General features: G+C 34.2%; 1 protein-coding gene across 3 annotated transcripts in view; it reads left to right on the top strand.

The window, feature by feature from the left end:
* SMARCAD1 (SNF2 related chromatin remodeling ATPase with DExD box 1) overlaps positions 1–20921 on the top strand; it is an 83320-nt gene extending 62399 nt beyond the window's left edge. For all 3 annotated transcript variants that reach the window (XM_008992970.4, XM_002745583.7, XM_078366823.1), the window contains 14 exons: positions 1156–1246; positions 4451–4550; positions 5598–5657; positions 5765–5840; positions 7209–7344; positions 7862–7999; positions 9215–9310; positions 9407–9524; positions 9715–9836; positions 11346–11534; positions 12227–12345; positions 13516–13698; positions 14985–15094; positions 19092–20921. In XM_008992970.4, coding sequence (XP_008991218.1) covers positions 1156–1246; positions 4451–4550; positions 5598–5657; positions 5765–5840; positions 7209–7344; positions 7862–7999; positions 9215–9310; positions 9407–9524; positions 9715–9836; positions 11346–11534; positions 12227–12345; positions 13516–13698; positions 14985–15094; positions 19092–19153 — 1600 coding nt within the window. In that variant the 3' untranslated portion in view covers positions 19154–20921. The remainder of the gene's footprint in view (positions 1–1155; positions 1247–4450; positions 4551–5597; positions 5658–5764; positions 5841–7208; positions 7345–7861; positions 8000–9214; positions 9311–9406; positions 9525–9714; positions 9837–11345; positions 11535–12226; positions 12346–13515; positions 13699–14984; positions 15095–19091) is intronic.
* Positions 20922–21479: the final 558 nt, after the last annotated feature.

The following is a 21479-nucleotide window of genomic DNA, read 5'->3' as shown; positions in this document are numbered from 1 at the left end:
GGGAAATTAAGTTTTTTTATCTGTTAAAATGATGATAGTAGCTACTTTATGGGACTTGTAAAGGGTTAAATGAGGTGATGTTTGAAAAATGGTATCTGTGCCTACATATAATAGATGTTCAATAAATGATAACTGTTAATAGTTTTTAACCATTTGAACTATTGTTTTCATTCTTTTTTTTTTTTTTTTTTAATTAGACAGGGTCTGGCTCTGTCACCCATGCTGGAGTGCAATGACATGATCTCAGCTCACTATAACTGCTGCCTCCTAGGCTCAAGTGATCCTTCCACCTCAGACTCCTAATTAGCTGGGACTACAAGCTATGCCACCATGCCCAGCTAATTTTTTTTTTTTTTTTTTTTGTATTTTTGGTAGAGATAGCGTTTTGTCATGTTTCTCAGGCTGGTCTTGAACTCTTGAGCTCAAGCAATACGCCTACCACGGCATCACAAAGTGCTGGGATTACAGGCATGAGCCACTGTTTTCATTCCTTATAACTCTTCCATTTTACCTTCTAAACAACTCATTATCAGGGATTAGTCTGTTCATGTGTTTCCAAATTAAATAAGGTTTTTGACACTTGGATGCTCTCTACATAGAAATAATTTTGCTAAACAGGTACTACGTACATTTGTACATAGTACACATAATACATACATGCATGCTCCAGAATTACACATACCACTGGTATTGGAGTGACTGGCACACATTCAGAAAGTGTTTATTAAACCTACTTTCAAAGTAGCAAATTATGTTTGTGGTTTCTTTGTCCAAATACTTTTTAGTTCTCTAATGTGCTAAAAATCAAATCAATTCAATTCAATTTTCTAGTATAAATACTAGCTTAGTGATATATTCTACTTAATATTCTAATTCTTTATGGAATTAATTTAGAGGTACTATATTATGACCAAATATGGAAATTCTTGATTCTTATTGCCAGAATAAATAAGAATAGAGAATAAAGTTTAGGAAAATCTAAGAAATCATTTATGTCTTGGGTTCATTTTTTTAAGTAGGTGTATATAGCATCTATCAATTAGTTAAAAGGTAAGGTTAGACCTAAGCATTTTAGTTTTTATGTGCATTGTAATTGCAAATAGAAAACTAATATAAATATAAATGTATAATATTTGGTAACTCTCTCTTTACCAGTTTGTCACTCAAGCCCTATCAGAAGGTTGGTTTGAATTGGCTGGCATTGGTACATAAACATGGACTTAATGGAATTTTGGCAGATGAAATGGTGAGTGTACTTTATTTGTAGGATTTGTAATTCACAGTGTCATTGAAAGGTATTCTTCTTGCTATTGTAGTTAACTACTGCCACCTCATTATCTTATATTTTATCTCACCTTTGTTTTTGATAGAGTTAGTTCTATCCTCCTCACTCCTCCCCAAGATGAAGATAGATTTGTCTTTCTGATTATCAAATTAGTACATACATGTTACAAACATAAAAATACAAATTAAAAAATCAAAATCAAAGTTACCTATAATTCCACCGCTTAAACAAGAACTAGTTTGGCATCTTCTTTTCTAGATACCATCTTCTGCAGATATTGTGTGTGTGTATGTACATGTGTACATACATACATTTATGTAATATATGTGCTTTTTCTACAACTGACTTTAAAATTTTAACTTAGATTCCTGTCTTTGTCAGTGAATAAATCCACATATGTATCAGCAACATCATTTCAGCTCTTTTATTTTTATTAGCTGTCTCTCTGCTTCTCTGTTTTTTTCCCAAATCACATTTGCTTAAAGCTAAGCTCAGGACGTTTGTTACAGGCCAGTCCAGGTGTTGTCATCTGGAAACTTGACCTTAATCTTACGTCTCCATTCCTACAGCTATAGTTTTTAAAGTACATATTAAAAATGAGTTATGTTTAGCAAAGAAAATGTTACACTGTGCATTGGATTCCTAAAATAAAAATTAAAAAAGTAATCATACTTGTTCTCTAATTAGCTTCTAGGAAAGTAATCTTTAGTATTGTAAGATACATTCTAACACATACTTCATACTGCCATTAAAACGAAGATACTGTTTATCTAATAGAAAAGTGAATAATATACATAGGATTTCAAAATACTTACAGAAACAGATTTACAGCATTTCATTAGTGTGACTGCACTTGGGTATCAGTCCTGGGTTTGGGGTCTCCAGCTTTACTGTTCAGGAGCTATCTGATCCTTGCCGGTTGACCTAATCTCTCAAAACTAATAATAAAATGTAGATAATTTCTATCTCATAAGATTGCATTTGCAGCAGGACGTGGTGGCTCATGCCTGTAATCCAAGCACTTTGGAGGCTGAGGTGGGTGGATCACCCAAGGTCGGGAGTTCAAGACCAGCCTGACCATCATGGTGAAACCCCATCTTAAAAAAATAAAAAATAAAAAGATTGCATTTGCTAACAAATGAGGTGTATATTATGTAAAATACTTTTTTTTTTTTTTTTTTTTGAGGAGACAGAGTCTTACTCTGTCACCTAGGCTGGAGTGAAGTGGTAAAATCTCTACTCACTGTAACCTCTGCCTCCTGGGTTCAAGCAATTCTTCTGCCTCAGTCTCCTAAGTAGCTGTCACTACAGGCACCCACCACCACACCCAGCTAATGTTTGTATTTTTAGTAGAGATGGGGTTTCACCATGTTGCCCAGGCTGGTCTCAAACTCCTGCCCTCAGGTGATCCACCCACCTCAGCCTCCCAAAGTGCTGGGTGTGAGCCACCACACGCAGCCATGAAACTATTTTAGTAACCTGTAAAGCACAACACAATATTTATAAAGTTGTTGGCTTAGTCATCTAGCATTGCCATGACAAAATACTGCAGACTCAGTTGTTCTTCACAATTCTGGATGTAGACAGTCTAAGATCAAGGTATTGGTAGGTTGGATTTCTCCTGAGTCCTCTATTTAGCTTTCAGACAGCCACTTTCTTGCTCTGTCCTTATGTGGCCTTTTTTGTGTATGTATACATGCCAGGTATTTCTTCTTACAAGGACAGTCATATTGGGTTCAGGCCCCACATTTATGAATTCATTTAGCTTTAATTTCCTCCTGTAAAGCCCTATCTCTAAATATAATGATATTGAGGGTTATGACTTCAACGTGTATTGTCTGTTGGGAGGAGGTAGACACAATTCAGTCCACAACAATTGGCTGGCATTTACTTCCCCTGAGGAACTGGATCTCCTCAGTAGCTTTTTAAGACCATTTTTTAATGGTGCCTAATTTAGTTGCAGTAAAATGTACAAATGTATAACTTAGTGACTTTTTATATACATGTACACACATGTGACTACTATACAGAGCAACTTTTCCATTGTCCCAGAAAGTTTCTCATGCTTTTTTCTAGTCATTGCTTCTACCACTGTTCTCATACCTATTGTCATGGGTTTTTCTTCTGGTTATACAGTATGTGTAGCTTACTGTATATTATTTGCTTTTGGTTCATCCATGTTCTTATATGTATTAGTAGTATTGCTATGTCGTATGGTAGTCCATGGTATAAATACACTGCAATTTGTTGATCTTCTGTTGGATATGGATATTTAAGTTTCCCTCCCTCCTCCCTCCCTTCTTTCCTTCCTTCCTTCCTCTGTCTGTCCGTCTGTCTGTCTGTCTGTCTGTCTGTCTGTCTGTCTGTCATGACAGGCTTGCTCTGTCACCCAGGCTGGAGTGCAGTGTTGCACTCTCAGCTCACTGCAGCCTCAGCCTCTTCAGCTTAGGCAGTCTGTTTACCTTAGCTTCCCAAGTATGGATCACAGACATGTGCCACCACACCCAGCTAATTTTGTAAATTTTTGTAGAGATGGGGTTTCACCATGTTGCCCAGGCTGGTCTTGAACTCCTGGGCTCAAGTGATCGGCCTCCCTCAGCCTCCTAAAGTTCTAGGATTACAGGCATACACCATCATGCCTAAACTATTTAGGTTATTTCCAGTGTTTGGCTATTAAAATAAAACTAGGAACATTCTTACCTAAGTCCTTTTGCAGTCATATGCTCTCATCTCATGATTATAATCTTAATGGTAGAATTGGTAGGATAGATTAGGCATATGTTTCCTCCAATTAATCATTGGATATTGTCCTCAAACCATTCAGTGTATATTAAACATTCACTGTGTATAAGCAATAAGCAAAATTATATTCTTTCCATGCAATGCAAAAAGTCTTCCATATTAACATGTGTTGTATATGAACTAGCAATGATGATCCATCCATCCTGCTCAGTAAAGTAAGTTTTACCATCATTTGGAGTTATGATCAATTCTGTCATTTGAGAACTAAGAACATGGTAGAAATTCCTTTAGAGTTGCATTATGGGAAATCAAAAGTGAGTACAGCACAGAAGTATTCCTTTTTATTTTGTATTTTTATATATTTATTTATCGTTTGCTTGTTTTAAAATTTCATATGTTATCTTTTAAACTTTTTAATTTTAGGGCCTAGGAAAAACTATTCAAGCCATTGCATTTCTGGCATACCTCTATCAGGAGGGTAATAATGGTCCTCATTTGATCGTTGTTCCAGCTTCAACTATAGGTTTGTAATATGGGAGACAACTGTATTTAATTTTATCCTGTTTTATATAGGTAGAAGAAAGTGTGTGTATAGGTGTGTGTCAGAGGGTGTGCTGTGATTTCTTAGTTTGTAGAAATAAATATTTTATGGTCCTTTTATACTTTTCTTCTTTGTGTATATATGTGTGTTTGATTATATTGGCAGTCTTTTAAAAAGAAAATAACTCAAATGTAAGTTTGTTTTAAAACTATAGACCAAAGACCACTTATTGGTTCATAATACTTTTGCTTAATTTTTTTTTCCCTTTCATTTTCTCTTCTTTTTCTTTCTTTTAGTCACTTTTAAAAGTGACTAAAAGAACATGACTTTTAAATGTAAAATTAAATGTTTACTAGATGAAGGTATCTCATTAATTCCTACTCATGTAACTGTTCCATTCTTTCTCAATTTGTTGGATGTAGAAGTTAGAATAAGAGAACATTTATACATGTGAATGTAACAAAGAAAACCTTTTTCTTTAAATTGGCAGTTAATAATCACTGTAAATATAATATTTGATCCTCTGCCCTTCATTTTGATGCCTCCCAAAACCTCAAGATCATTTTACATAAGTTTCATGAGGAGTGATACTGTAAAGGGTCTGTGATAAAAACCAATCATCATGGTATTTTTTTCTTTCTTTTTTTTTAAGACAGTCTCGCTCTCGCTCTGTCACCCAGGCTGGAGTATAGTGGCATGATCTTGGATCACAGGTTCTCATGCCTCAGCCTCCCAAGTAGCTGGAATTACAGGCACCTGCTACCATGCCTGACTAATTTTTTTATTTTTAGTAGAGACGAGGTTTTACTATGTTGGCCAGACTGGTCTTGAACTCCTGACCTTAGGTGATCCATCTGCCTCGGCCTCCCAAAGTGCTGGGATTACAGGTGTGAGCCACCTTGCCTGGCTGGTATTTATATTTTATAAAAGACTAATTTCTAACTAGCAGTTGTCAACTCTAGTGTTCATTTAACTGCATGAATATACCCTATTGTAGCAGATGCAAATAATATCTCTTCTGTTCCACAGATAACTGGTTAAGAGAAGTTAATTTATGGTGCCCTACTTTGAAGGTGCTCTGTTACTATGGTAAGAATATGTCTTTCTGCTTTTAACTTTGAAAATTCCTTTAAAATTAAAATATAGTACAGCACAATAAATACACTCAAAATGTGCTTATTGTTTTTAAACTCTAGGTTCTCAAGAGGAACGTAAACAAATTAGATTTAACATTCATAGTAGATATGAAGATTACAATGTAATTGTGACCACGTAAGTACTGAGAGATTTGGAGAGGGTGGGTGTTTGTGCAGCCCCCAAATGAAAAAAAGAAAAAAATTGCAATAGTACTATGTAGGAAAGTTTATGCTGTGAACTGTGATACAAAAGTAATAGAAAGACTTATGTTGAGGATTCAGGCATTGTTTAGTTTGGTGTCTAGTACCAATATAGGAGGTTTTTATTAGTGCATCACCTCATTAATGATGACCATGAAAAGGTTTTGCCCACTTAATTGAAAAAAAAGCATCTTGTAATAGGAATCTCTCAGTTTTGAGATATCTCACCAAAATGAATTATTTTTTTAATTTACAAGTAAGTATCGGTAATAAATACAATGAAATCTCATTTTCTTAATGAAAAATTTGAGTTAGGGCAGAAATAAAAATGAAAACTATAACTTTGGATAAGTTGACTACTACTTGGTAGTAATTGTTTGATGCAAATATCTTGCACAGAACTTAATGCTCTGGTGTTACATTTATTATTTGATTTATTTAAAGTTCTGTATTAACTATAGTTATTATTTCTCACTACTGGCTTCTAGTGTCTGTCCTTAAAAAATTCATGAATTTTGTTTTTTCTTTTTTTGAGATGGAGTTTTGCTGTGGTTGTCCAGGCTGGAGTGCAGTGGCGCAATCTTGGCTCACTGCAAACTCTGCCTCCCAGGTTCAAGCAATTCTCCTGCCTCAGCCTTCTGAGTACCTGGGATTACAGGCATGTGCCACCACACCCAGCTAATTTTATATTTTTTTAATAGCGACAGAGTTTCTCCATGTTGGTCATTCTGGTCTTGAACCCCTGACCTCAGGTGATCCACCCACCTCAGCCTCCCAAAGTGCTGGGATTACAGGCATGAGCCACTGTGCCTGGCCTGTTGTTTTTTTTTTTGTTTTTTTTTTTTTGATAAAACAGGCTCCATATGCAGTCTCAAGATACTAGCTATTAACTATTATTTCTTGGATCTACTCTGCTAGTTTAATAAAATATATTGTCTTAAAGAAAAATATGTTTTACCTTCATGTTCTTTTTTGTGTTTACTAAAACATAACATTTCATGGAGCAGATTACTTATAAATTATATGCAAATTGACCTCCTCCCAGGTATGTAGAAGTTGTCTGTAACATTAACGTTTTCTTTTAATTTGTATTGCAGCTTTCCTAACTTGGTTACAGTGTACATCAATAATTATTAAATACAAATACATCAGTATTTATTTTAGTATTACCTGTTTCTAGTGCTCTTCTTTAAGTACTGGCTGTTAGAAATGTGTAAATAAAAAATGATTTTTTAAGACATTAAATCTCTCTAGACTCCAGGCTCTTAAAGGTATAACCTTATGTTTTTTCTTTTGGTGACAGATACAACTGTGCCATCAGCAGTTCTGATGACCGTAGTCTGTTTCGACGGCTGAAACTTAATTACGCAATTTTTGATGAGGGCCATATGCTGAAGAATATGGGCTCCATTCGCTACCAGCACCTTATGACAATTAATGTAAGAGAATGTAAAGTTTTCCAAATTACCATAAAATTTTAGATTATGTAGATTAATATATGTAGTTTTCTGTATTAGGTGTTAGCAAGTTAGATCTGTAAAAGGGCAGATAGTAAAATTTTCACACTTTATGGACTAGATGGCCTCTGTCACATATTCTTTGATTTTGTTTTTTAACGATCCTTTAAATAATGAAAAAAAAATTCTTAGGTCTTAAGCCATAATTCACCTACTCTGTATGTTAAACTTTATAAATAATCTTTCATCACCTCATAAAGGTGATATGAGGACGCAAGTTACCTACTTAGAAGACCAGTGGTTTTCATATTTTGCCTTAAGTATAATAGATGATAATAGCAGACATCAATTATCCGAATTACTAATCATTCATCACAGAATGTTAAATTATTAATAATGGTTTTAATTTATCTTCCTCCCCTCCTTCACCAGGGAGGGTAGACATGAAAGGAGTGGCTCTTTAAGAAAAGACTAATATAAATTTTACCTTCATTCACAGGCAAATAACCGTTTGCTGCTCACGGGCACACCTGTACAGAATAATCTGTTAGAACTCATGTCGCTGTTGAATTTTGTTATGCCACACATGTTTAGTAGTAGCACCAGTGAAATACGAAGAATGTTTTCCTCTAAGACGGTAAGCATAAATGCATATTTTCTCCCAAATCTGTTACTTGTGTTTTAACTGGGCCATTCTTCTGTTACATCTCTTTAGTTGTTTTCATAGTGCATATGCTCTGTGAAATAAGTTTAAGTAGGTGATAACTCTATATTTGGATCAGTTTGAAAATCAGCCAGAATATAGTGGAGGAAAACAAATAGCAATTTCCAGAATTGATGGCCGAAAGTCTTGGTTAATATCCTAATTTTCTGCAGAATGACAATTTTAAATTGATGAAGAGCTCAGATATGTAATATGTGTGGAAAGTTTGATCTTTATGTCATCTATATCAAAATTATGGGTAAACTATAGAACTAGACAAAGTTAGACTATCCAGAACATGACTATAACGAGAAATATAAAAGTTAATAAAACGAAAGTTACAACTTTTAATGACGGTAAAGAAATTCTCTTCACAATAAAAGCTTCATTACTTCTTTATTGTTCAGGAAAAGTAAGGTACAGTCTTCAAGAACTCCGACATTTTTCAATACAGCAGTGTTTATATTGATTTTTGGCTCTCTTCCAAATCACTAATCTTTTGCAAGAATTTTCTATGATATGCTTCCACTGTAGATTAACTGCCTTTTTAACATTTGCTAATTTGAATGCCCTCCCACTTAATATACAGTGTTTGAAATGGCCTAGCAGATTTTATGAACTACTTTCTATCTTTAGTTCCTATATATGGAGGACTCCTTCACATCCTAGAATAAATTTCTACTTTTTAATTCTCTAAGATAACCAGTTTTGACTAGGTGCTATTCCCCATTTTTTGACCACATGATTTGCATCAGCCTGCACTAGCTTTGTTTTGGGGCCATTTTCCACTAAGAAATAAAGGTTTTTCTACCCCCCAAGTTTCTCCTTACCCACACGTAGACACATTTTTAAATAAGAGTTATCTAGGTAATCAGTTGATGACTTCCTAATCACCAGTCTAGTACAGTTCAAACTGATTACCTCAGTAGAGTACATGATTACATACTATGAAACTTCAAAATACACATGCAGCTTCAAGAAGTACATGGCAACTCAGAATTCAAATGTGAAGTTCCCTCTAGAATGAATCAAGTTTCTACAGAAAATAATTGACTGTAGTGAGGGAGATTATTATGTTGTGTAACAATACTGTTATTGTGATAATTTAAATGAATAATTCCTAAAAGGATATGTTTTTATTTTGCTCAGAAATCAGCAGATGAGCAAAGTATATATGAAAAGGAGAGAATAGCACATGCAAAACAAATTATAAAGCCATTTATTCTCAGAAGAGTAAAAGAAGAGGTAATGCTTATCCACGTTTTTTATTTTTTACTGTTTTTAATACTTACGTTTTTCTTTTTGCTAGAATGATTATCTAAAACGGTTTTTCTTTCTCAGGTTCTCAAGCAGTTACCTCCCAAGAAAGATCAAATTGAGTTGTGTGCAATGTCAGAGAAGCAGGAGCAACTCTATTTGGGTCTTTTCAACAGATTGAAAAAATCTATCAATAACTTGGGTATAATCTGATTTTCACGATGTGAAAAAGAATCTTGTACTGGGGCTGCATTTTGTTTAGTCATATAATGGGATTTGCTCATTTTCAAAAACTAGCTGGAATTTAAAGAAATAATTTAAAAACTTAGTTGATATATTTCAACAGTTATGAACTTGATTTTATTTTTTAATGTGTTCTCTTTGGGTCACAGAGAAAAACACAGAAATGTGCAATGTCATGATGCAGTTGAGGAAAATGGCCAATCATCCTTTATTACATCGCCAATATTACACAGCTGAAAAACTCAAGGAAATGTCTCAGCTTATGCTAAAGGTAAGGATTTCATATTATGTCAACACTGAGCTTTATTAAGAGGTTAAGTTGTTAGACTATAAGATTGGTGAACCCTCTGGGCATACTAATTCTTTTAACTACATATTTAGGAAAAAGTTTTTTTGAGACCTGGTCTGGCTCTGTTGCCAAAGCAGGTAATCTTGGCTCACTGCAACCTTTGCCTTCTGGGCTTAAGCCATCCTCCACCTCAGCCTCCTGAATAGCTGGGACTACAGGCATGTGCCACCACGCCTGGCTAATTTTTTGTACGGATGGGGTTTTGCCATGTTGCACAGGCTGGTCTTGAACTCCTGAGCTAGAGCCGTTTGCCCACCTCAGCCTCCCAAAGTGCTGGAATTACAGGTGTCAGCCACTGCACACAGCCACAAAAAACACATTTTAGACCTAGTTCAAGATGATTTGGGGGACATAAGAACAAAGAAGTAGTGATAACCTACATCGTAGGTTAGTAAACTGTGGCCACACGGCAGTGACTATTTTTATAAGGTTTTTGCTGTTTGTTCTTGCTTTCTGGGACTGCTTTTCTCACTACAGGGGCAAAGTTGAGTACTTGCCATACAGGCCATCTTGCCTGCAAAGCCTAAAATATTTATGATCAGGACCTTTACAGGAACAGTTTGCTAACTCCTAGTCTGTACTTCCATAACGTACTTCTCTTTCATTTTGTTTCTTCTTTATAATTTTAGCAATTACTCTTAATTTTTGCCTCTTTCTCCTTTAACATTTTTATCATTGTTTATCCTTACTGATCTTTGTGTTGAAAGCAACCCCCGTTTTGTTTTTGTTTTGAGATAGGCTTTCGCTCTTGTCACCCAGGCTGGAGTGCAATGGCCTTATCTCTGCTGACTGCAAACTCCACCTCCTGGGTTCAAGTGATTCTCTTGCCTTAGCCTCCTGAATAGCTGAGATTATAGGCACTTGCCACTATGCCCAGCTAATTTTTGTATTTTTGGGATTTCACCACGTTGGCCATGCTAGTCTTGAACTCCTAGCCTCAGGTGATCTGCCCTCGTCAGCCTCCCAAAGAGCTGGGATTACTGGCGTGAGCCACTGTACCTGGCTCACCCATTTTCTTTCTAAAATCTTTTTATATTGTTTTAAACAGAGAATTTCAAACATTTGTAATAGAATTGCAAAATGAAACTGTCTGCCCATGTGTTACTTTACCCCTTTGAAAGTTACCATTTGATAATAACACCATTCTTGTTTCATCTATACCCCAGATTTCTTCCCAGGGTTATTTTGAACCAAATTCTAGACATTATTTCATCTGTAAATGTTTTAATATGTTATCTTTAAAACAGTAAGGACTTTCCCCCGTTTATTATACCTGAAAGATTACTATTAATTTTCCTTGCTATATCTGTTACACTATAATGTTTTGTGATTTAGGTACTTTATCAGGTGTGAACAATTTCATTCAGTTTTTCTGATTGTATTATAAATTATTTTTATTTTTAAATATACTGTGTTTTGTTTTGTTTTAAGGAACCTACACATTGTGAGGCTAACCCTGACTTGATCTTTGAAGATATGGAAGTTATGACAGACTTTGAACTACATGTACTTTGTAAACAGTATCGACACATTAATAACTTTCAGTTAGACATGGATTTGATTTTAGATTCTGGAAAATTCCGAGTTTTAGGATGCATCTTGTCTGAATTGAAACAGAAGGTATTAAAGAAGAATGGCACTCTTTTGTATCTTCCTAATTAGTTAAACTTCTTAAAGTAATTCTAGCATACTGACTTGCTTGAATTAGCCTATGTGTGTTCTACATTATTCTAGAACATAGTGTTTTGAACATTTTCTTGACATGTTTTCTTGATTACATCCTTTCCTCTTTGGAACCTCAGACAAAAACAATAGAAACTAGGCTGTATCTGTATTGATGTTTTAAAAATGTCTCAATTTTCATTACTTCATAAGTGGCAATCTGTATGTGTGCTTCAAAATTAGTTTTCGAAGGCACCATTTGTTATATAGTTACTTAAGTAATACTGCTCTTTATATGTGAAATAGCCTAAATTTGTAAAATCACAATCTAGATAGTACACACATATGCAACTTTTCACATTTTCTGATATTTTTCTTATGAAAAGGAAGTAATTTAACTGTTCTTTAAAAATCAAAACTGAGAGATAACTTTTAACCCTGAAATTTAGAAGTAAAGGCAGTTTATTCATATATAGGCTACAACAGGATATATATCTTAGGTATTATTACTTGATTTTTATTAAACAGTTAATCATAGTGAATTTTCTACAAATGTATCAACATGATCTAAGTAACACTTAATTGTTTAGACCTGTCAAGGCTTTGAGTAGTAAAACAGTTTTTTCTAATTCATGTATGTATTTTCACAGGGTGATAGAGTTGTGTTATTTAGCCAATTTACCATGATGCTGGATATCTTAGAGGTTCTCTTAAAACATCATCAGCATAGGTACCTCAGATTAGATGGAAAGACTCAGATTTCTGAAAGGTTGGTATATTTCAAGTTAGTTTTAAAAAATCACTTATTTATTATTACTATTTGTTAGAATTTGAAATGTCTAGAACACTGGATAGAATTTTGTTATTTTTACTTTTGATTACTTTAAATCATTAACTTAAAATAAGAGTAATTTCAATGGCCAGGCGTGGTGGCTCGCGCTTGTAATCTCAGCACTTTGGGAGGCCAATGCAGGTAGATTGCTTGGGCTCAGGAGTCCAGGACAAGCCTGGTCAACATGGTAAGACCCTGTCTCTGCTAAAAATACCAATAACAACAACAAAAATCACCAGGTGTGGTGCAAGCCTGTGGTCCCAACTAGGAAGGCTGTTGGGGGTGGAGGTTGCAGTGAGCCAAGATCACATCACTGTACTGCAGCCTAGGTGATAGAGCGGGTCTATGTATCAAAACTTAAGTAATTTTCTTTTAATTTTTCTATCTGAATTGTATACATTTTAAAACAGCTATTATAATTGTGTTTTTTTTGGTTTTCCTCTTTAAAAATCTTTCAACGTCTAAAACACCTTCTCTTTCATCAAGAATGTTTTAAAATCTTTCCTATTTTAAGAGTAATTAAGGTTTTTTTTTTTTTTTAATTCCCAAAGGTTGTAAAGATTGCCCTTAGTAAAGAAGGAATTGTGTAGTATTTTTAAGTTGCATTGTATATTGATTATTTTGTTCCTGTGGGCCAGAGTGGTTTTTTTTTCCTCTGCATTAGAGTAAAGGTAAAAATAATGCTTTTTTAAAAAGAAGAGAATCAACTGATCAGTTTGATCATGAGGTCCTTGGTTCATCAGGAATGTTGTCTGCCTGTAGCAGCTGACATACCTCTGAGAAGGGTAAGGATTGAAAAGCTGTACGCAGAATTAAGCTAAGCCACATGTTAAAAAGGACAAAATAGTCATTTAGGAATTAATTGAATCTGAATAGTTGAATTGAAATAAGAGTTGGTAAGGGTAGCAGTGTCATAGAAAAGAAGTTGGTGAATTGAGGAGGCTCTTCAGTGGTATAGCCAGAGGAGAAGTAACTGCAATACCAAGAGATGTGTTGACATCTTCCGGTTTCTTTCCCATGTGATAATCATCTCCATTTTATGATTTCCATTTTAATCACATTATACAACTTTTTAGTGAGATTTAACCTAGTTTGTTTATCTTACAGGATTCATCTAATTGATGAATTTAATACCGATATGGATATCTTTGTGTTTCTGCTATCAACAAAAGCTGGTGGATTAGGAATAAATCTGACTTCAGCAAATGTTGTTATACTTCATGATATTGACTGTAATCCTTACAATGACAAACAAGCAGAAGATAGATGCCATAGAGTAGGCCAGACTAAGTAAGTATTTTTAGTTGAAATGTATTTTTAATTCAATGCCACTTTAATTTGTGAAGACCATTAGAATATAGTGTTGGATGACCTGACTGAGTTTTTATTTTTCAGCAAAGCATGGCTACTGATGTATTCTGTACCAGCAGTGTTGAACATCAACTGCACTATGTAACCCTTCCATTTTCTAGTAATTAAAACCATCCACCCACATTCCAAATAGTTCTGCAGTTCATGAAGATGATGTATAGAAAAGCAATGGTCTACCCCCTTTGAAAAAGATTAGTATTTGAAAAGATGCACTTGTTAGACCACTTAACAGCCAGACAAACTTGGTAATGTACAAACTATTGCTGGGCTATCCTGTTACCCTTTAGGAAGTAAATTGAATTGTAGATTATTTTAGATGAATGGCAGTTTTGACATTTGTCACAGCACTGTAAAGAGGTGAAGATTGTTGCAACTCTGCTTACATATATAAAGAGCAGACAGTGTCTTCGTGAAGTATTTTAGTGTATGTCCAACATATATTGGTGTTGTCATTTATAGACTAAATACTTACCAGTATCTATTGTGAAACTTTGTGCTTGACCACACTGCCTGAAGTGTACAGAGACACTGCTTCTCAGGACCTAAGAAGCAAAGCATGTTTCTTTTAAAAATGTTATTTCCATCTGAACAAAGAACTGTTTGTTGTAATGTAATTTTATCCATATATGGTATATATATATTTTTTTTTTGGTGTTTTTGTTGTTGTTGTTGTTTTGTTTATTTGTTTGTTTTAAAACAGAACCTCACTCTGTCACCCAGGCTAGAGTGCATGGTGCCATCTCGGCTCACTGCAACCTCCACCTCCTGGGTTCAAGTAGTTCTCATGCCTTAGCCTCCCAAGTAGCTGGGAGTACAGGTGTGTGCCACCATGCTCAGCTAATTTTTTATTTCTTTTTTTTTTTTTTTTTTTTTGAGACAGGATTTTGCCATGTTGACCAGGCTAATCTTGAACTACTGGCCTCAAGCTACCCACCTCAGCCTCCCAAAGTGCTTGGATTAGAGGCTTGAGCCACTGTGCCCAGCCAGTAATTTTTAAAGTACAAATATCTTTCTCTTTTCTTGAATCTTTAGGAGTGTCTAAAAGTTAAATAATCAGAAAATGTCAGCCTCAAGTAGTTGAAATAAAAGAATTTAAGGATCTGTTTGTCATAATTTTCAAGGTATTCTTTTTGAACTCTTATAGTTTAGAAATATCCAAATAACTATATTTATTAACCAATGGACATATCTTGCATTGTTTTTAGAGAAGTACTAGTTATAAAACTAATAAGTCAAGGGACGATTGAAGAATCCATGCTAAAAATTAACCAACAGAAACTGAAACTAGAACAAGATATGACCACTGTAGATGAAGGTAAGTTGTTTGTAAGCAGAAACTTCAATATTTATTTATATGACCACAATTCAAATTAGTCAGTGCAAGAGGATGACAAAGATGGCTAAAATCCTTAACTAGCTTACAGTTTAGGGATCATGTGTGATGTCAGAGAAGGTAAGCATACTTATTTCAAAAGTACTATAACTGATCATTTTTAAAATTCCTTAATTTCAAAATTTTTATTTTTATATATGTTTTTGAAAGGATAGTATGTTCAAAACCCAGATATGAAAGAACAGAAGCCTCCTACTCATCCTACTTCCCAGCTTTCCCTTTTAATGTTAAATTAATTGGAAATGAGCAATTTTTATTTTAATAAAGATATTCTTGCTAATGGTTCATTTTAATTTAGCAAATTTCTGTTCATGACAGACACTGTTAAGTCTGTTGTTAGGCACTCTGTACTACATAAAAATCAATATATCTGTCTACAGAGAGAAATATGATCATCAAATAATTACTTGTCTTTCTTTCATAGCATTTATTTCAGGGTGCTGTGGAAGCTTGGGGGGCAGGCAGTAGAGAAAGTTTGAGTAAGAAACAACTGAGATCTTTAAAATTAAGGATAAGTAGAGTGATCGTAAGTTAAACAATTAACAGTAATTACTATGCTTTGTGTGCATGTGGCAACTTGCCAATTGCAGGTGGTCCAGCAAATACAGTAAAGTAAATGCGTAAGGCAGATTCTCTTTGGGCAGTGTTTTTCTTATTATTTAGGGCAGCTTTTAGAATTTAGTAAAGTATTTAAATTCTTTTTTAGTGATACTAGCAAATATCCAGATATATGGATTTTATTCTAACAAGTTTCTCAATATAATAGAACCACAATAATTGATAATTAACTATAGTCTTTTCTTATGGGCTAGTTTATTTCCTCAGAAGGGTATTTTTCAACCTCCTGGAAAGTGAAAATACAGGTGGGGAGAGGTGATATGAGCCAACTGCCCTGAGAAGTGAAGGAGGGAGGTTTGTTCTCATATTTAAATATTAATAGTTAATCTGCCTGTTTTCAGCAGCCTCTCTGTTCTTTACTCTGCCAAGTCCAGAGTTCTTCAGACTTATGTTCTCCAAAGAGAATAAACCTTCATTCATTTTTATATGTCTGGGGCAAATGGCTGGCTCTCTTGGGCAAGCTTCAGGAATCTTACCTGTTCAACTTGTTTATAGATAACTTTATGTTTCCCATTTACCCCATTTCCTGGGCTTTGGGGGTAGAAGGGTAAGGATTCTGGGTGTGAAGTAGCCTTGCATTTCCTACCTGAAGACTCTTAAGCTTTTACTTTATTACGTTAAAATCAGTTTCCGTTCTTTACCTATCATTTTCTTCCAGAATTTGTGGGCAGCTGTCTCTCTGCTGTTGTCCTTTCTCTCCTGTCCTTTCTCTTTTGTTTAACCCCCTTAACACTTTTTCTCACATCGTATTTTAATGGCATTACAGCTGAAGGGAGCAGAGGTGATGTGTATGTTCAATCATTTTCAGTCATAATGTAAATTATTCGTATTTATATAAATTTGGTCAGTCTAAAAGTTTGCCTGTTACGTTCACCTATACTGTCTGTTAAAATAGCAGTGTATTTTTAGCTGTGCTCTCAAGCCAGTAGCTTTGAAATGTTTAATTATGAAGAATCCTGCCCTCTCCTTACCCCTCTTCCTTTCTGTAGGAAGTTTTTCTCTATCTTGTTAAAGCTGTTTACATACGCATTTTTCCCAGCGTGTATTTTATTTGCTAGACTGAGGATGTAATGGTGTCTTTTATTTACTCATTGAACTGCAATCATTTTGTCTTCAGCTGTGCCCCTGGTTTCGTTTAGGTAATTTTGACACTGAATTGATGACATATATGCCCTTTCCATCTCTCACAATGTAATCCTTTTCCTTTATAAACAAAAAGTATATTCGTAATTGAGTATGTATAGCTTTTTGTTAACAATCTGTTTGCCTCCTCTACATAAAACTGTGAAAGGTAAAGACCATGATGCCTCTCAAATATGCTTATCAGATTCTTGTGTTTCTAGAGCTTGCTTTAGTGGTTATCAGAGTACCAACAGCAGGAGCATCATCTCCTAAGAAATTGGCAATTTGAAATGCAAATTCCCAAGCCCCATTCTATACCCACTTGGTGAAAAACTCTGGCGATAGGACCTGATAATACTCAGTTTAACAAGTTGTCCAGGTGATTCTGATAAAGCTAAAATCAGAGAACCACTGCTTTAAAATAAAGATTGTGTTTTGGATTTTTTTCATTAACCTCCCTTAATGTGATTAATTGTATTAACATTTTTTACCTTTTTGAACTTTAAAAAATATATATGTTACTACAATCATGACTACATACTCTTTGAATTTTTTTATTACAGAAATAGTCATACAAAAATGAAAGCAGTGACTGGGCATGTGGTTCATGCTTACAGTGCTTATTTGGGGAGACAGGAAGGAGGATCATTTGAGCCCAGGAGTGCAAAACTAGCCTGGGTAATATAGCAAGACTCCATCTCTATAAATATATATATGTGTGTATATATACTTCATTAATTGTTGAAAGTATAGTATGAATGAAAAATACAGTGATTTGACAGTTAATGACATTTGCCGTGTTTTTCTACTTTTTTCCCATTGATCTATAATAAAGTCAACTGTAAACATGGTAATTTATTTTCAGTATCACAGCATAATTCCTGTAAGTTGGTACAATACTATTATAGCATCTAAGAAAATAAACAGTGATTTTTCAGATATTATTATATATTGCTCATATCCAGGTTTTTCTCATTTGTCCCCGTAATGTCTTTTATAGCTTTTCTTAAAACACCAGGGTTCAGAGTTCATACACTGCATTTTCTTGTATTCTGTCTTTAGTATCTTTTAAGTTTAAAAGGATCGCATTATTTTTTTCTTTCTTTCCTCTGCTCCCTTTATTCTTCCTAACATGGTATCAGTTCATTTAGTAATTTATAAAGTGTCAATTTGAATTTCATGGGCTATTTTCAAGTATATGGATGAGCTTGGAAGCAAGGATGTCAGTGAACTCCATAAGAGTTGATGCACACTATATTGTGTTCCTGTGGTTATTTGTTTTTTCGTTTTTTTTTTAAACAGAGAAAAAAGAGTGGATAAAAGTACTCATAATTTTAGATTGTAACTGAGGTGTATATTTGTGAGAGAGTGGGAGAAAGAGAAGTGGTTAGTTTTGCTACATTTCATCCACATCTAATTTATAAAATTATTCATAGCTACGGCTCTATCACAGATCAGCAAATACTTGTGAATTGCCAGCTGTGCTGTTGTAACTAGTAAATTAATAAATCAGCTCATCTCAAAATATTCTGAGTGCTGAAATGAATTAATCAGGGATGGCTAGATTATCTGCCACTGTGACACAAGGGGACTTAGAAAATCTCAAAATTCTTGTAAGTGTTTATAAATAATGGGGTTTAATTAAAATATAGGGCAAAATTTGGACAAACAGGGTAATTTAAAGTAGCTAATTAATCATTAGATGGTATGCTGTGCTCAGAATGTTATATGTATACAGTTTGGGTCTAAGTGATTGTATCTTTAGATCAAAAAATAAGAGTTTAGATTAAATAAGATTTGAGTTTGTTTAGGTTTGCATTTATTGTCTTTGTTTTTTTTACTTCGTTTGTTACATAAATGTTTTTTATTTAGCAAATGTGAGAAGTACCATGGGCTATATGACTTAGATATTGATCCAGTGTATATCATGTATCTTTATATAGCTTTATAAAATTGGAAACATGACCTTAGATTTCTATGTTGGCAATATGAACAAGAACACAGAGGAAAAGACCCTAATATAAGTAAAGTTTAGGAAAGTTTTTTAACAGGTGTGACCCTGAAGCAACGTAGCCCTTGAAAGATGAGTAAGAATTCACCAAGGAAAAAAATTGAGACAATCTGTCTTATAAAATAAAACATTTTTATAATGCTTTTAATGCTACTTTCTGATCTGCAGGTGATGAAGGGAGTATGCCAGCAGATATAGCCACATTACTAAAAACATCAATGGGCCTGTGAAATAAGACTTGTGAGCTCTCAATTGATGAGGAAATATCAACTTGGTGCACTCAAGGACATTTACATTATGATGACCATGGGGTTTATGAACATTTATAACTTTTTATAATTTCCATATTACATTTCTCATAGTATGGACAACTTTTGCCACTAACTGAATTCTCCAGATACTCACACGTGAAATTAAAAAAAAAAAAAAGCCACAAATATGTAGTCCTGAAGTTGTTGAATAATCATTTTACAAAGCAGTTTTCTGAATGGGGATTAGTTGGTGATTGTTTGTAACAAATATGCTAATGCTTTAGAAATGTCAGTATTTTTGTAATTATTTCTACCTCCAAATATATATATATTGTCTTTCACTGGATAATGTGTGTAGATTTTTACATGTGCCTTATTTGACAATGCTTATGTCTTGTTTTTGCTTGTCTCATTTGAAGTTCTTTTTTATTATGTTAAAGAATGCAGCTGTATAGGTTATATAGCTTTCATTTTATTGCTATTTGAAGCAGATGTTCACCAATGTCAGCAAGAACTCAACCTGAATTTAAAGGTGGCATTCCATATACTAACATCCCCCAGGTCCTCTCAAGTACTTCTGCTGAAACAAATTTATTTGGCTAGGCACTAAGTTGTTTTCCAGTGAATAGTAACTAAAGAAGCCCTTACCTTGCTCCATGGATTAATTCCTTCTGTTCATTTTCCAACTGCACTGATTGTGCATATTACTCTGCCTAAACTTGTGCATGTTTTCATTGATTTCCCTCTCCCGGCTTTTGCTTCTCTTGAAACTGTTGCCCAGTCACTTCTGCTCCAATTCTCTTCCTCTCTAAATAGTAGTTTATTACTGCCACATCTCCATGCATCAGCAGAATGTTGGTGACATTTTTCTAGCCTGGCAGAACAGATTACTTAAAGCTATTTCACTTCAAAGCAGATTGAATGTGACTTCATCTAAAGGCAGCATTAGGTACTGCATGGAAATAGGTCGTTAACTTGAAACTCTTAATCAAAATATATTTTACCAGTTTCCAGAATTTCCAGTACAGGACCGCTTGAAGAGAGAGCCATTGTTCAATTCCAATTCAGTGTGAGTGACAAAGTGAAATTTAGAAGTGAAGTTGTCTATTTGATATTTAACTCTTTATTAAGTCTTTCTTTATATTTCTGCCTGTCAGTCTATATTGCTGTTTTTATTATACATCAGTTTCTTTGTATAACTTGTGAGTTCCATGTGTTTTGTTTTTATTATGTAAATATCATTATAAATAAACTTATTTATAAATCAACGATTTGTTAATTTTTGGAAATCATACTTTTCAAAGCATCCTAACTTGCTAAGATGTTAGGTAATATGACCCTCTGGATTTGGAAAGCAAATAAAATTCTTACAGTGATTATTTAGATATTAAAGACTCTGATAACTCATGGCTTAACCCCAGTCTTGATGGTATATTGAACAGACTGAATATATTTTACCATTACAGGGTTAAAAGGAGTCTTCATGTGTTAATACTACCTCCTTGTACATCACCATACCCAAATCACTTAGTCAAATTGTTAGGAATATTACCTTTGAAAATCTCATAATGGATTTCTCATAACTTTTCTGTAGTAATGTATTTTCAGTGATAGGCTGTTTCTTTTGCTGTTGTTGTTATTGTTGTTATTGTTATATCCATAATTTTATCTCTAATGAAATGTAGTTGGGTTCTTCCTGTAATGCACTATTATGTCTTGGGCTTAATAAAAATATTTGTGATCCTAAGTTGTATCTTCACACCCTTTTTAATAGTTTCTAACCCTCCTCTTACCCTTAAAAATATATAATATTGAGCACAAATGGGATTATCTTATGTGCTTAATATTGCCTGTTTGTAAATTAGAACTTACTACTTAGGATGTATTCTCATTGGTTTCTTCATTGGACTGATGTCAGTAAATATTATAACCCATTATCACTACAAGAGCAAATGAAGCAACAGTTGGAGTAATATCTTGACCAACTGAAGCATTTTTTAAATGTAAGCTACACAAAGAAGACATGCCTTATGCATTTTTATAACTGTTTGGGAATTCATTGATTTGTAACTTTATTCCCATAGATAGTTATTTTGAAACATTATTGTTTCTAACAGTTGGTATTACTGTGTAGTGGAGAGATGGGGTTATGAGATTTGGTTTCCATTTGTATGACCTTATGTGTGACACAGTCCATATATTTAAGGAATTCATCCTTTTAACTGTTTTCCCAAAAATGTATTTTTAAAATTATAAATTCAATATTCAGTTTACTTTCTGTTTGGCTTTACTCTTGCTTAACCAC

This window comes from Callithrix jacchus, chromosome 3, assembly GCF_049354715.1.
Source record: "Callithrix jacchus isolate 240 chromosome 3, calJac240_pri, whole genome shotgun sequence".
NCBI classification, from domain to species: domain Eukaryota; kingdom Metazoa; phylum Chordata; class Mammalia; order Primates; family Cebidae; genus Callithrix; species Callithrix jacchus.
This window is presented reverse-complemented; position numbering and strand designations above follow the sequence as displayed.